The sequence below is a fragment of the Desmodus rotundus genome, chromosome 9 (assembly GCF_022682495.2).
Source record: "Desmodus rotundus isolate HL8 chromosome 9, HLdesRot8A.1, whole genome shotgun sequence".
Classification (NCBI taxonomy): domain Eukaryota; kingdom Metazoa; phylum Chordata; class Mammalia; order Chiroptera; family Phyllostomidae; genus Desmodus; species Desmodus rotundus.
The window spans coordinates 40,896,570-40,913,156 of record NC_071395.1 but is presented as its reverse complement, the minus strand read 5'-3'; the positions used below and the strand labels follow the sequence as shown (position 1 = coordinate 40,913,156).

General features: G+C 48.1%; 1 protein-coding gene across 2 annotated transcripts in view; it reads right to left on the bottom strand.

Annotated features, from left to right (window-relative positions):
• Nucleotides 1-16,587, bottom strand: part of VAV1 (vav guanine nucleotide exchange factor 1) — a 57,100-nt gene that overhangs the window by 24,242 nt on the left and 16,271 nt on the right. For both annotated transcript variants that reach the window (XM_045202702.3, XM_024568859.4), the window contains exons 2-8: nucleotides 2,559-2,675; nucleotides 2,021-2,079; nucleotides 1,836-1,904; nucleotides 1,544-1,652; nucleotides 1,356-1,451; nucleotides 352-420; nucleotides 40-143 (exon numbers count right to left, since the gene is read on the bottom strand). In XM_045202702.3, coding sequence (XP_045058637.1) covers nucleotides 40-143; nucleotides 352-420; nucleotides 1,356-1,451; nucleotides 1,544-1,652; nucleotides 1,836-1,904; nucleotides 2,021-2,079; nucleotides 2,559-2,675 — 623 coding nt within the window. The remainder of the gene's footprint in view (nucleotides 1-39; nucleotides 144-351; nucleotides 421-1,355; nucleotides 1,452-1,543; nucleotides 1,653-1,835; nucleotides 1,905-2,020; nucleotides 2,080-2,558; nucleotides 2,676-16,587) is intronic.

Genomic DNA, 16,587 nt, shown 5'->3' with positions numbered 1-16,587 from the left:
CCTGGGGTGTAGGCTGTAGGCTGGCCAGCTGGGTCTCACCTCTCCTTGTATTTGATGAAGACCTGGTAGAGAGTTGGTGCACTGGTGGGGCCCAGGGCTTCCTTCATCTCCTTCAGGAAGTGGGTGTGCACACGAAGCAGGTCCTAGTCAGAGAGAGGGGTGAGGGTGGGGCGGCAGCCTGGGGCTCCAGAGCAGGGTCATCCACTCGACCTCGGTTGCCCAGCTCTCAGTTGCCACACTCCAGAGACAGATGGGCCCAGCAGATGCCCCCGCCTGACAGCGGCCCGGGCGTGGGTGGAATAGAGACCAGGAGAGCAAGATGAGATGAGGGCTGGGGATGGGCCGGCTTACCTCGATGTTTATGAAGATGATCTCTATGTCGTCGGGTTTGAGGAACCGTTGCAGGGGCTTCATGAAGTGCTGCAGGGAGGGGAGAAAAGGGTGGAGGAAGGTGAGACCCCTTCCTGCAGCCCAGGCTCAGAGAGACAGGGGCAGGGAGACAGAGATGGAAAGAGGCAAACAAACAGAGAGACTAAGAGGAAAAGAGGCAGAGGTATGCAGAGAAAAAAGAGAAAAACAGAGGCAAGGAAACAAAGACGGACAGGAAAAGAGACAGAGAGAATGTCCACGAGCAAACCTGTACATGACCGTTCGCAGCACCATTATTCACAACCGCCAATAAGTGGACACAACCCAAGTGTCCATCGATGGATAACAAAATGTGGTCCAGCCACAGTGGAACATTACTCGGCCATGAAAAGGGGTGGGGCTCTGACACTCACCACAACATGGAAGGACCTTGAAAACACGACGCTCAGTGAGAAAAGCCAGACACCAAAGGCCACATATTGTGTGATCCCATATATGAAATATCCAAAATAGGCCTCCAAAATAGATGATGAAGGGGTGATGGATAAAGAGTACAGGTTTTTCTTTGGGGGATGATGAAAATGTTCTAATATTAAAATGTGGCGGTGGTGGCACAGCCTTGAGTATAGACCTAGAGCCAGAGAATTATATGCGTGAAATGGGTGAATTGTATGCTATAGTAATTAAATCTCAGTGAAGCTGTTAAAAAAGCAAAGGCCAAAGGAAATGAAAAGAACAGAAAGTCAAAGACAACAGTAGAGACACATGGAGAGCACACACAGTGGGAAAAAGACAGACAGACAAAGAGAGAAACCAGGCGGTGAAAGATGCAGACAGCCAGGGAGGAGGAGAGACAAAGAAACACAAAGCAAAGGGAACAGCCGGGCCTCTCAGCAGGGCCCCACAGGCGGCAGGACAGGTGGACACGCACCTGCCGGCCCGCTCCCACGCATGCGCCTGGCAGGGGCTGGGCGGGAGCATCGCACCTGTTGGATGGAGCCCAGCGTGTCCGTGTACTTCTCCTCCGTCTGCTGGATCTCTCGCAGGCAGCAGCACCGCTTGTCATACTCTGTCATCTTGGGCTGAGACCGGGGAGGACAGGCTGGTGTTGGGGTGCCCGGGGCTGCCCCCCGCCCATGCCCCCACCCAGGCCCAGGCCTTCGTCCCCACACACCGGCATGGGCACGGGCTCCGAGCGCATGAGGTCCTCATAGATCTCGTCGCCCTCCGCCTCCTCGTTCTCCACACAGTCATACAGGTCCTCATCCTCCTCCACTGTGTCACTGCAGGATGCGGAGTCAGGCAGGGCCACCGCAGCCCCCAGGCCAGGGACCCCTCAGAACCATCCCAGACTAAAGTTGTGTCCCCTCAGATCCCAAGTGCAGGGTCATGTCCCCTCAGACCCCCAGGGCACAGTCTTGTCCCCCTGAGGCCCCCAGGGCAGGGCTATGTCCCCAAACACTCACTCAATCTGGTCGGACAGGCCACTGTAGATATCTTCATCCCCCACACTCTCCTCCTCAGTGGGGAAGGGCCTAGGGGGGCCAGGATGGTGTGAGCCAGAGGCCTAAGGGCCAGGTGGGGAGGGGGCTTCAAGGACCAGGAGGATGGGGTCAGCCCGAAGCTGCCCGTCACCTCAGTAGTTACTCACGTGATCCCCTTGTTCTGTGCAATCGGGGTCCAGGACAGGGCAGACAGGGTGTAGATGACCTGTGACAAGGGTGGCATTTTGCTCAGCAAGCGCCTTGCCCACCCAAATGCCAGAACACAGCCTTGGATTCCAAGGTGCAGAGACTGCACCTTAAGGTTAGACCCCCTCGTGCCTCTGGGAGCCTAATTCAGGATTTCTTCACCTTCCCATCACCCCGCATCAGCATGCCTGTGTTCCCTTAACTGAGCACCCACCACTTGGCCCTATTGTCCTATTTAATCTTCAGAACCACTCAAGGAGAATGGGATACTACTCCCTAGGACTCAGAGAGGCATGGCCACATGTCTAAGGTCACACAGCAAGTGGTGAAGCAAGGGCTCGAACCCAATTCCTCACGTCCTAAGACAGGCTCTTTGCATTTGGTGATGGTCTGGCATGGCACATCAGTCCTTCCCCTAACAGCTCTTAGCCTGCCTGGTGTAGATATTCATGGGAATAAATTAAAAACCAGGCTTTGGACTCTATGTGCCCAGCTCACCTTCCCAAAATCCTGCACATCGAACAGGTCAAAGGCCTCAAAGAGCTCACTCCTCTTAAGGCCAAACTTCTCACAACAGGTAGACAAGAAGGTACGGATGTTCTTAAGGCACAGGAACTGTGGACAGAACAGAAACGAGGGTGAGACGGAGCCCTGGCAGTCTCACTTGGGGACCAGCACACAAAGGGAAAAGTAAAGCACAGCCCCCCTTCATAAGCCACACCCTCTTCTGATGAAGAGAAAGCTGTACCTGAAGCCAGATCTACCCCTCAATTTTTGAATTGAGGTAGAATTCACATAATGTAAAGTTAACCAGTAACCAAATGTGCTATAATACATGCAATGGAATGTTACTCAGCCATTAAAAAGGAATGGGATTTTGATTTATGCTACAACATGGAGGAACCTTGAAAACATTATGCTCAGTGAAATAAGCCAGACACATTAGGATAAATACTGTATGATTTCACTTATATGATGTCCCTAGAGGTGTCAGAGCCACAGAGACAGGAAGTAGACGGTGGGGGCCAGGGGCTGGGGAAGGGGACGGGGAGTTAGTGTTTAATGGGAAGCATGCCTCAGTTTTGGATAAAAAACTTCAGGTTTGGATACAGGGGTAATGGTTACACAACAATGTGAAAGTATTTAATACCATTGAATGTAACCCACAAACGATAAATGTGATCATTTTATTTATATATTATTAACATATCTTCATATACATTTTATTTATATTTATGAAATATAGCCCTGGCTGGTGTGGCTCAGTGGATTGAGGGCAGGCCTGCAAATCAAAAGGTCACCGGTTTGATTCCCAGTCAGGGTTGTGGGCCAGGTCCCCAGTTGGGGGCGTGCAAGAGGCAACCACACATTGATGTTTCCTCTCTCTCTCTCACCCTCCTCCCTCTCTAAAAATAAAGTCTTTTAAAAAAGGAATAACTAAAAAAACATATCATTTTAGTCATACATATATAAAATAAGTATTACATACATTTTACCACAATGAAAAAATTTAAGCATGTTCAAGTGTACACTTCAGTGACATTTAGTACATTCAAAACATTATACAATTATCACCCCATCTAGTTCCAAGACATTTTTATCACCCCAAAAGGAAACCCCATACTCATCAAGTGGTTACTTTCCATGGTTACTCCTCTCCCTTCCCCCTGGCAACCATTAGTTTGCTTTCTGTCTTTATGAATTTACCGATGCCCGTCCACTGATAAATGGATGAACAAAATGAGGTATATCCATACAATGGAATATTGTTCAGCCATGAAAGGGGCAAAGTACTGATACCCAAAGTGGACACCCTCAAAAACATGATGCTGAGTGAAAGAAGCCAGACACAAATGATTACATACTGTATGTTTCCATTTAATATGAAATACCCCTGAACTTTTCCATTTCATGAGCCAACACATTCCTTTTTGATTAAATCAGTTTGGGTTGGGTTGCTGTGACTTGCAACCAAAAGACATCGATAGTCAGATGTACAGGATGTTGCTCGGGTTTGGGTGGTATTTGGCTCTGATATGAACAAGCCCTTGCATCCTCACATTTGCCCCACATCAGTTCATTCAAATGTCCCAATGAGCTCAGCTCTCTCTAAGGTCCCTGAGATCATAAAGAATCCAACCAACAGCCTCCCCCTGCACACAGAGTTGGCCTCTCCCATGGCCCCCAGCGCTCTCTACACAGTCGATGCTGGCCAAGATTTCTGGAGCAGGTTCATCAGGAGACCAGGTTAAAATGCATGTCCCAAAACCACATACTGTGTGATTGCATTCATACAAAATGTCCAGAACAGGCAAATCCACGCCCTGGAACATCACCCAGCCAGGAAGAGGAGCGAAGCTCTGATACTCACTGCAACATGGATGGACCCTGAAAATACGATGATCAGGGAGAGAAGCCAGACACAAAAGGCCACAGAGTGTGGTTCCGTTTATGTGAAATGTCCAGAACAGACAAGTCCAGAGACAAGAAGTAGGCTAGTGGTTGCCAGGCGCTGGGGAGGGGAGAATCGGGGGTGACTGCTAATGGAGATGGGGTTTCTCTTGGGGATGATGAAGTTTCTGTAATTAGATAGTAGTGACTGCTGTACAATTTTGTGAACATATTAAAAACCACTGAGCTTCTGGTCAAGATGGCAGCGTAGGCAGACATGGCTCAATTCTTCACACAACCACATCAAAATCACCACTTAACTATAGAACAACCATCACTCAGAACCATCAGAAATCGAGCTGAATAGAAGCCTGACAACTATGGAATTAAAGAAACCACATCCATCCCAACTGGTAGGAGGGGCAAAGACTCAGAATGGGCTGGTCCCATACCCACGTGTGGTGGATAAAAACTTGCGAGTGATATCTTGGGAGAGGAGTCCCAGTCCCACACCAGGCCCCCTAGCCCAGGGTTTCAGTGACAGGAAGATAAGCTCCCACAGCTTCTGGCTACAAAACCAGTGGGGATGATACAGTGGAAGAAGCTGCAGAGCCCCACGCAGTTCCGCTCAAAGAGCCCACAAAAGGACTCACCTACTCAGACTCACCCCTTCTGAGCTCCAGCACTGGGGTAACAGCTTGAAAGGAACCAGTGGCACACAGGGAGAAACTGGGGTGTCTGGGAACAAGTTGCACAGAAGCCATTGTCCCTTTTCTAAACCCTCCCCCCACAGAGCCACAGAGCTGGCAAGCTGGTGCCATATCTGAGACTCCATCAACCTCGCTAACACGGTTTGACCCTCCTTGAAGATCCCTAGAGACTCTGCCCCACCCAACTTACGGGCCCCACCCAAGCTGTTTTCCACATGAATGGCTGGTTATAGCTCATGCTTCACAACTTCCTAAATCCTCTCAAACAAGCAACAGCTGGCCTCTGTGAGCCCCAGGCCCGGCACTAGCAGCAGCCAGTCTACATTCACAGCGTGGCTTCGTCTGGGAGTCTCCAAGCCCAGCACAGGTAGCAGCCACCTCAGATTGCTTTATAGCCCCGGGCAAAACACAAGTGGGGACTGACCTTGGCCTGCACCACCAGGGAAATCTGGGGCCAGCGCACCCAGTGGACAGCTGCAGACCAAGTCGAAGCACCACCACCCTGCCCCTGCACAGCTGATCCTCCACAGAAAGTGGAGGTTGGTAGTAAGTGGTCACAGCCCATCCTTGCAGCTGACTGGCCTGGGTAAATCCCTCCATCGATCTGCCAACAGCAACCAAGGCTCAGCTACAAGAGGAGGGTGTATTCAGCCCACACAAAGGGCACATTTTCGGTGATAGGGGAGGCTGTGCCACTGACCCTACAGAACGCCTACTACATTAGGCCACCCTACCAAGACACGGAGTCAGAGAAGCCCTACATGATACATAGAAACAAACACAGGGAGGCTGCCATAACGAGAAGACAAAGAAACATGGCTCAAATGAAAGAACAGATCAAAACTCCAGAAAAAGAGCTAAATGAAATGGAGATAAACAATCTATCAGATGTAGAGTTCAAAACACTGACTATAAGGATGCTCAGGGAACTTAGTGAGGACCTCAGCAGCATAAAAAAGATCCAGTCAGAAACGAAAGACACACTAACTGAAATAAACAAACAATTTACAGGGAAACAGTAGTAGATTGGATGAGGCCGAGAATCAAATCAATGATTTGGAATATAAGGAAACAGAAAACAACCAATCAGAACAAGAAAAAAGAATAAAATAAAAATGAGGATAGTATAAGCAACCTCTGGGATAAATTCAAAATGTCAGACATTCACATCATAGAGGGGCCAGCAGAAGAAGAGAAAAAGAAAGAAATTGGAAGTCTATTTGAAAAAATAGTGGAAGAAAACTTCCCTAACTTGGCGAAGGAAATAGACACGCAAGTCCAGAAAGCACAGAGTCCCCAACAAGATGGATGCAAACAGGCCCACTCCAAGACACATCATAATTAAAGTGCCAAAGGTTAAAGATAAAGAGAGAATCTTAAAAGCAGCAAAAGAAGTTAGTTACCAGATGGTTGCCAGATGGGAAGGGTGTGGGGGAATGGGTGAAGAGGTGAGGGGATTAAGAAGTACAAATAGGTAGTTAAAGAATAGCCATGGGGATGTAAAGTACAGTATAGGAAAGGGAGCAGCCAAAGAACTCACACACATGACCTGTGGACATGAACAATGGTGGGGATATCATCTGAGGGAGTGGGGGTGCTGGGCGGAGGGGGGAAAGGGAGAAAAATCAGGACAATTGTAATAGCATAATCAATAAAATATAATTAAAAAGAAAAAAACACTGAACCGAATGCTTTAAAATGGTCAATTTTATGGTCTACGAATTATATCTTAATTTTTAAAAAAGGCATCTTCCAGGTCCTTCCCCCTCAAACTGCCTCAGTCTGTGGGCACCAGAGTTAGGTCCAGTCCCTCCTCTGCCCACAGTCCCCCAGGGCTCCCGCCTCCCTCAGGATAAAAGCCGAAGTCCTCCCTGAGGCCCACGAGGCCCACAAGGCCCTGTGCAACCTGCCCCCATCCCCTCCCTGCCCTCACCTCCTCCGTCTCTCTCCCTCGCTCACTCCGCTCCAGCCACATGAGCTTCCTTGCTGTTCCTCCAGCACTCCAGGCCCAGTCCTGCCCCAGGGCCTTTGTGCTAGTTACACTCGCTTCCCCGCAAAGCACTCTTCCCTGTGTTAGGGACGAACTGTGCACTCCCAAAATCCGTATGTTGAAGTCCTAACCCCCAGCACATCAGAATGGGACTGTATCTGGAGATAGGGCCGTAAAAGAGGCAACTGAGGTAAAACCAGGTAACTCTAACCCAATGCGATCGATGTCCTTCCAGGCGGAGACCAGGACACAGACAGGCACAGAGGAGGAATCACGTGAGGACGTGGGGAGAAGGTGGCGGTCGGCGAGCCAAGGAGAGAGGCCTCGGAAGAAACCAAACCCACTTATGCCTCAGTCTGGACCACCAGCCTCCACAAGTGTAAGACGTAAATTTCTGTTGTTGAAGCCCCAAGTCTTTGGGACTTGCAGTGGCAGCCCTGGCACACTCAGACACCCCGATGTCCACAAGGTTCCTTGCCATCTTCTTCAGGTCTTTGCTCAAAGGTGACCTTCGCCATGAGGCCCCCTCTGAGCACTTTATTTCACATTGCAACCCCCCTACTCTGACATTTTCTATTCTCTCTACCTCCCCCAAATAAAAAGTGCTCTCTATGGAGCACTTTTAGGAGGGCAGGGCCACTGCTCTATTCCTTGGTGGATGTCCGCACCTAGAAAGTGGAGTAGACCCACACAGAGTATTTGTCGATGAGCCCTGGAAGTCTGCCTTTCAGCAAGCTCTCCAGGTGATTCCTCGGTCTGCTAAACCCGCTCTGTGATTCTACAATAACAACATTTGCATTTTTAGCTGCCTGCTACCTGTGGTTGGGCACTCAGGTTTATTCTGTTCTCATGACAGCCCTTTGAGTTTTTAATGCCCATCTTCCCTATGAGGAAGCAGGTTCAGAGAGGGGAGGAAAGCTGCCCAAGAGGAAAACCGCAGAAGCTGGAATTAAGCTCCAGGGAGCTGTGAATGGCGAGCCGACTCTCTGGACCACAGCACGTCACTGCCTTGCATGAGCGCCGGCCCGTGTGTGCTCAACCCCCAGCTCTGTCTCCACATCTTAACTTTCACAGATTCAAAAGAAAAACTGTCTCGTCTATTGAAGACGTACAATGTGAGGACTGGCTATTCACAGAGAGATGACTACAGTCGAGCTAATTCACACACCAGCTCACACAGTCACCGCATTCGGAGTGTGATTCGGGCCCCTGAAACCTGCGCTCTTAGCATGTGGCCAGTGTTACCAGTAGTGTTTTCAAGGGCAGTCCCCACACCTGGACATTCGTCTCTAGACTGACTCGTCCTCCATCACTGCCAGCGTGCATCTTTTCACCCCTCCTCAGTTCCTCTGCCTCCCTGCCCCCAGCAACCACCACTCCACTCTCCGCTTCTGTCTGTCTGTCTGCCTCTCTCTCCTTATATCTACCTATCTATCCACTGATAGATATCATGGAATCCTTCAAGGTAAGTACTACTATTATCCTCACGTACAGATAAGGAAACTGAGGCAGAACCAGGCAGCCAGGATGCCAGGCCAGGCAGCGTGGCTTCAAGCACTAGGCCCAACAGCCCATATGAATCACGTAATCCATGTTGTTTCTCGTGTTGCGTATCACCCTTTCCCCCTCGGGTTGTATCTTCCTGATTACTGCCACATCCCCAGTCTACCAGACCCATTCTCTATGGAGCACGGACTTTGAATTAACTTTGACACACATAGATACACTTAAGAGAACTTTGCATCCTACTAGCAAAGGAAACGAGGATCATTTGCTGTACACCAGAGCCAGGGTAAAATAAGTATGACACGAACGGTGTTACTACATTCTGGCTGGATCCTGTTCCCTCTGCGTCCACACAAGACTGGCCACCGTGAGGCACGGTGAAGGACAGCGCGGCGATTCGACATCGGTTCCCGGTAAACAGAGAGAGAAAATCACTCTTGACAGGGTAGGAATGAAAGGGAATGTCTGAAACGGATAGAAAACATCTGCAAAAAACCTGGAGCCTTTGTTTTACATAAAAAGTGCAACATTGTACTTAAGAGTAAAATGTTTAAAAGATTGCCTGCGAAATCAGAACCAAGCTAAGGGTGCCCACTATTACCATTTCCAATCTCCAGGGTACTGAAGGTCCTCGCCTGCACTGCAGGGCAGGAGAGAGAAAGAAGAGAAAGAAATACAACGGTCACTTTTGCAGATGACATTGCCAATTGTCAACATAGAAAGTCCAAAAGAATGTACAAATAACTATCATTAATAAAATAATTTTGCTGTTATGCTACGTGAAGTAAGTCAGAAAAAGACAAATACCGCATGGTTTCACTTATATGTGGAATCTAAAAAACAAAACAAATGAACAAAACAGAAGCAAACTCACAAACACAGAGACAGACTGATGGGTGCCAGAGGGAAGGGGCTTGGGGGGCTGGGTGAAGAGGGAGGGCATTAAGAAGTACAGATGGGTAGTTACGGGGATGTGACATGCAGCACAGGGAGTATCGTCAGTACATTGTAGTAACTGTGTGGTGCCGGGTGGGTCCGGGACATTGTGGCGATCACTAGGTGAGTTATATAAATCTCTAACCACTATCCCATATACCTGAAACTAATATAAAATTGTACGCCAGCTGTAACTGAAATTTTTTTAATTATTTTAAAAAAATAATAAAATAATTTTGCAATGTGACTGAATACAATATCAATATACGAAGTTTACTGTGTGTTGGTACATGAGCAATAATCAATCAGAATTTTTTTTTTAAGATAACATCTGTGAAATCCTAGAATAAGCAAAACCAACCTCCGGTGATAGAAATCAGATCCGTGGCTGCCCCTGGGGTGGGGAGGGCGGTGGAGATTGACTGAGAAACCCCACAAGTGAGGAAAACACTCTGCGTCTTGATAAGGGTGTGGGTTGCACAAGAGCGAACAAGCGCGGGGACTGACGGACGGGTAAACGGAAGACTTGAACACTCAGCACTCTGAAAAGGGGGCTTCGACTTTGAAAGGACGCCATTTACCCTCATCTTAAAAGTGTAAAACAAGCAAATAAAAAAGCTGGTAATCTCTAGCAAATCTAACATAAAAAAGTGCAAATCCTTTATGGAGAAAATTATAAAATGCTATTGAAAGACAGAAAAGAAAATCAAAATAAACAGAGTGAAATGTATACTAATTCTTATCTGGAAAGACTCAATATTTAAAAATTTTAAACCCTCTCCAAAACTGAGCTGTAGACTCAAAGCAATTTCAATTTAAATAACAAAATGTTGGTTTTTATTTTTGTTTTTTAAATATATTTTATTGATTATGCTACTACAGTTGTCCCATTTCTCCCCCTTTATTTCCCTCTGCCCGGCACACCCCCTCCCACCTGCATTCCCACCTTTAGTTCACGTCCACAGGTTGTACATATAAGTTCTTTGGCTTCTACATTTCCTATACTATTCTTACCGTCCCCCTATCTATTTTCTACCTACCATTTATGCTACTTATTCTCTGTACCTTTTCCCCCTCTCTCCCCCTCCCACTCCCCTATTGGTAACCCTCCATGTGATCTCCATTTCTGTGGTTCTGTTCCTGGTCTAGTTGTTTGCTTAGTTTGCTTTTGTTTTTCTTAGGTTCAGCTGTGAGTTTGTTGTCATTTTACTGTTCATATTTTTGATCTTCTTTCCCTTTAGATAAATTCCTTTAACATCTCATATAATAAGGGCTGGGTGATGATGAACTCCTTTAACTTGACCTTATCTGGGAAGCATTTATCTGCCCTCCCATTCTGAAAGATAGCTTTGCTGGATACAGTAATCTTGGATGTAGGTCCTTGCCTTTCATGACTTCGAATACTTCTTTCCAGCCCCTTCTTGCCTGTAAGTTGTCTAAGCCAGATCATATTTTTATTTTGAAGTTTAAGGATTTCGTTTTGTTGTTTTTGTTATTTATTAAGTTTATTGGGTTTTTCAGTGACCTTGACCCATGAATGTTAAAATTTGTATGGAAAAGCACAGAGTCACAAGGAGTCAAGACAATTCTAGTGAGAAAAAAGTAAAATGGGGAGTACTAGTCCTACCAGATATCAACTTATAAATCCACCATAAGTAAGACACCGTCATTGCAGTAGTTTGCCTCCAAGATGACTCCCAGCGGGCCACAACCCCCAGTCTCCATGCCCTGCTTATAATCCCCCTCACACCGACCCAAGACTGCCTCTGGGCTGACTGACAGAGTGTGGTAGAAATAACGACACGTGACTACTATTCAAGGCCAAGGACTGAAAGGCATGGCAGCTTCCACATCGGCCTCGAGTTGCCCCCCGGCTGCCACCTTGAGAGGCCGCTCAGTCGGTACCAGGCAGAGGGCCCTGTGCAGAGGAACCGAGGTCCTGCCCGACTGAGCCACCTGGGAAGTGCCCCCCACCCCCACCAACATGGACTGCAGGTGTCAGGAACCCTGACGCGGATCCTCGGTGAGCATAAGGGTTGGATGATCTAGGTGACTGAGTCTGGAGCACGGTGTTACTCGGCAATAGGTAAGTAATACGGAGGGAAAGACAGACAGCCCTCACGAGAGGGCCCAGATACAAACCTCACAAAGTGAAACTGCGTTTTCTGACTGAGCAGGCATTGCACACGCACGGTGCAAAGAGGTGCTACTTCATAATCGTGGGTGGTCCGCCTGGCTACCCGTAAGAGCAAGAAGGATGCAGTCAGAATCCTACCTCATACCCCACTCAAAATCAATTCCAGACGGATAAAGACTTCACTGCTCAAGGCAAGACTTTTAGAAGACAATTGAGGAGGACAGCTGTAGGAATTGGGAGCGATTCTGAAGCAGTAAATCACAAAGGAAAAGATTTGACTGCATGAGAATAAAGTTCTAGTCATCAAAAAGTATCATGAAGAGAAGGAAAAGACAACTATAAAGTCAAAGTGGACATTTGTTATACATTTGCGTCTAAAATACATCACGAACCCCTAGTGACTCATTAAAGAGAATTCAATGAGAAAACGGGCGAGACGTGAACAGGTGTCTCACTGAAGAAGAATTACAACCGCCTCCAAACCCATGAAGAGATGACCAACCTCAGAAGTTATCCAAAAAATGCTAATTAAAATCACAAATGATTTCCTGCCCACGGAAAATATTTTAATTCAGGCAAAATACAACATATTGGCAAAGAGGCAGGACCCCAGAAACATATACTATTTCTTGGAGTATGAAACGGTTTAAAAACTTTGGAAACCAGTTTGGCATTATCTACCCGTTGACCCCAAGATTCCTAGGTGTAAATCATAAAGAAACACTTGTGTATGCACCCGGAGATGGGTGCCAGGGATTCCAGAGCAAGAATCAATCCCACAGCAGCCAACTTTCAAGACAGGCCCAGGGACCCCGCCTCCTGCTACTCACGCCCCTGCAGGTCTGCTTCCAGCTGAGTGTGGGTAGGACTGTGACTTGCTGCTAATAAACAGAATACGATGGGAATGACAGTGTGGGACTCAAAGGTTCATAAAGGCAGTGTGGCCTCCCCCTCTCCCTACTCTGGGTGAAGCCACGTTGTGAGCAGCTGTATGGAGAGGCCCACACAGCACGGCACTGAGGTCTCCTGCCAAAAGGAGAATGGGCCGTCTGGGAAACTAATCTTCCATCTCTAAACTGAGGACGGCAGCCCAGACCAACACCTTGACGAACCTCATGAGATGCCCTGAGCCAGCACCACCCATCAAAGCTGTTCCCAGGTTCTCTCTCCTTTTTAGTCCTACCTCCTGTCCCCAAAACGTTCATACCTGGAATGAGTAACACTAATTATAAACTTGATATAGAAGCATGGGGAGTAACTCAAGTTCTTGGCACAGAGAGCTTTTCAAATGTAGAGGTATTTTTAAACTAAATGAAAATAAAACAACAACAAACCCAGGTATGCTGAAGGACGGAGGGCAGGAAAGGAAGGGAAAGCAACCAGGAGTCTAAATTTAGTGCTTGTGTGTTTGTATCTGTGAAATCCCCACATCAAAGGCCAGGAGGGCAGCAACCAGTAGGTACAAGTAAGAGCAGGTAGAATCTAAAAGCTGGTAAACAAGGAGAATCTAAAATCTAGGAAGAATTTAGTAAAAGCAGGTAAGAAGGGTTATAAACTCTGAATTTAAAATGACTGCAAGTTTTCTGTCCTTCATTTCCTTTATGTGTGAGCAGATGAGCATCATTTAAAAGCCACGCCCCTGGTCTATCCCAGCTGCTACCAGGGGCAGAGGCTAGGCTAGGCAGCCCCCAGAGTTTTCTGTGCATGAGAATTGCCTGGGGCTTTTGTTTAAAATGCAGATTCCTGGATTCCAAACCCGAGAGATTCTGATTCAGTTGGAGTGGTGGGGAAGCCAGGAATCTTCATTTTACCTGGTACCACTCATAATTTTGATGCACGTTTGGCTCTGGGGGGAAAATGGGCTAGACCTTCCAGGGGATTTTCAGATCCAGGTGTGATATTGTAGCACTTAAGAAGTCATTTTCGGGCTTCCAGTCAAGATGGCAGAGTAAGGAAATGGTGTACTTGCCTGCTCCATGATCAGTTCAAAATTACGACATAACTACGGAACAACCATCATTCAGAATCGCCTGAAGACTAGCTGAACAGAAGTCCTATAACTAAGGATGTAAAGAAGAAGTCACGTCCAGACAAGTAGGAGGGGTGGAGACACAGAACTGGTGGTCCCACAGCCACATGTGGTGGATAAAAATCAGGAGGGATGTCTCAGCTACAGAGGTCCCCCCTGAGGAGTGAGGGATCCCAGCCCCACACCAGGCCCTTCGGCTTGGGGTGCCAGTGCCAGGAAGAGAAGTCCCCATAAATTCTGCTGTGGAAACCAGTAGAGATCGTGGCTGAGTGAGACAGAGGGCTTCTGGAGTCCCAGGCATTTCTCTTAAAGGGTCCACACACAGACTTACTTGCTGATGAACTCACTTACTTTGAGCTCCAGCACTAGGGCAGTAGCTCAAAAGGCACAGGGAACATACAGGGAGGTCTGAATAGTCTGGCCTCAAGGCAAGGGCTGGATGGGCAGCCTTCTCCCAGACTGAAGTGCTGGCACAGGCCATTGTTCCTCTGCTGAGCCCTTCCCCTGTTCCTAGATCCTTGACCTTTAGAAATTGTATAAGACAATAAATCTTTGTTTGTTCTTAAATCTTGGGGTAATGTGTTACACAGCTATAGCTAACTAATCGTCCTGTGCACCAAAGGGTTGCAGATTTGATTCCCGATCAGGGCACATATCTAGGTTGCCAGTCGGGGCACATACAGGAGGCAACTGATCAATGTCTCTCTCTCTCCCCCCCTCCCTCCCCCTGCCCCACCTTCCTCTCTCTCTAAAATCAATTTTTTAAAAAATGTCCTCAGGTGAAGATTAAAAAATAAAAAAGAATGACTGCCACACAAATGCTTGAAGAAATTGGGATTTCACACAGAGCCGAGATGAGGCATTCGGGATTGGGAAACCTTCCCAGAGGTGTTGGGACAGGACAACAGCGAGGTGCTGAAGGTGGAAGGAAGTCGAAACACATCTCTCCCATCAGCAAATTCACTCCTGACCAGGGTCACCGCACTTTTGTGTGACCCCCACTAAGTTTCAGAGCTTTCTCTCCAACCACTTCTCCTCAGCGCCTGGAGTCAGGAGGGGGTCCTGGGGTGGCAAGGTAGGGAACAGGGCGGAGAACAAACCCCAATAGGCTCCAAATCCAAAAGGACACAGGAAGATCCTCCTACCTCCTGTGTGTCTTGGGACAAATCACCTCCCCTCTCTCAACTTGTTTTCTCACCTACTGATGGGGTCTGTCAAAATGCCTACTGGGTCCTGTTGCTGTAATTCAACACAATAACACATGGCAAGGGCTGGCGTGGTGTGAGCCCTCAATATCTGAAAATGATCACTATCGGGACCGCCACAGTTGTCACCACCATCGCCATGGCAACGATCAATCCCATCATCATTGGGATTATTGCCACTACCGTCCTCACCCTCATCATCATCACATCAACACCATCATCACCTGCAGTGTCACCATCCTGACCACCCCAGCCTCTGGAAGGAGGCCCCATTTATTGAGAACTTAGCCTTTTCCAAACATTGTACAAAGAGCCTGGTGGGCAGAGCTGTGTCTAACTCTCCCAAGACAGTTGCTACACCAAGATCTAGGAGGTAACTCTATTAAGATCTTCCCATTATTTGGACCCAAAACGTTGGAGTCTTCTGTTCTCTATCTTCTGTTTCTCTATCACTCCACTTCCAATCCATCAGCAACTCCTGTTGGCTCCACCTTCAAAATCTATCCAGAATCCCACCCCTCCTCTCCACCTCCCCTGCCACCCCCTGGTTCAAGCCACCATCATCACTCACCAGGTTATTGTAATGATCTCCTCACTGGACTCCTATAATTTATTTTAAATGCAGCAGCCAGAGCAATATTGTCAAAACCCTCTCAGGACTCTCATCCCACCCAGATGCAACCCCAGGTTCTCCCCGCAGCCCACAGGTACTGCCCAGCCCAGCCCACCCCCTCCCTCCCTGCACCTCACTCTGCTCCAGCTACATGGGTCTCCTCGCTCTTCCTAAAACATGTCAAGCACAATCGGATGTTTGCACTAGCTGTTCCCTTCTGCTTATGACATCAGTCCCACAATCAACCTGGTGCCTCCTTTCCTTGTCTCTTTCACACCTTGGAGGAAATGTCCCTTCTCGGCGAGACCTTCCTGACCACTCTAAAACGGCAACATATGCATGCACGCACACACAGCACTCCCCATCCTCCTTCTCTGCTTTAGTTTTCCCCTCCTGCAACTTACTGTCTGGAGCACTACATATGTCACTTACTCATTTGGTTATTGTCTGTCTGTCCTCCACCCACCACACACTAGAGCATCAGCTCCACAAGGCTAGGATTCGCCTTGTACTTTGTTCACTGCTGTGACTTCAGCACTTAGCACAATGACTTGCACATAGTAGTTGCTCAGTAAAAGTTGGTGAATGGATGAATGAATCCCCTTTTTGACAGATGAGACAACTGAGGCTCACAGTCGAGACATCACCTGCCCAAGCCACAGAGGTAGGAATGAGGAGCCACACACCAGCTCTCTGGCCTCAGAGGCCATGGCCCTAACTACTGTACCATCCTCTCTTTGAACCACACCAGGCTTCCCCCTGGTGCCATGCAGGACCATGATGTGGGGTTCGGCACGTGACAAGAACCACATGTGCCACTCTCCAGCTCAGCCGTCTTTGTGGGATCCGTGGACTGACTCGGACAGGGCTTGCAGATCACCAAGGGCAAAAGAACAGATGGCCTCATCTGGCCTGCGGGAGGAAGTCCTTCCAGACCTCAGGGAGATCAGCTGAGCCTTGAGACGCTTTTCCCCCCAGTCATGTGACACCGCAAACCGGGGAGAGGGGCG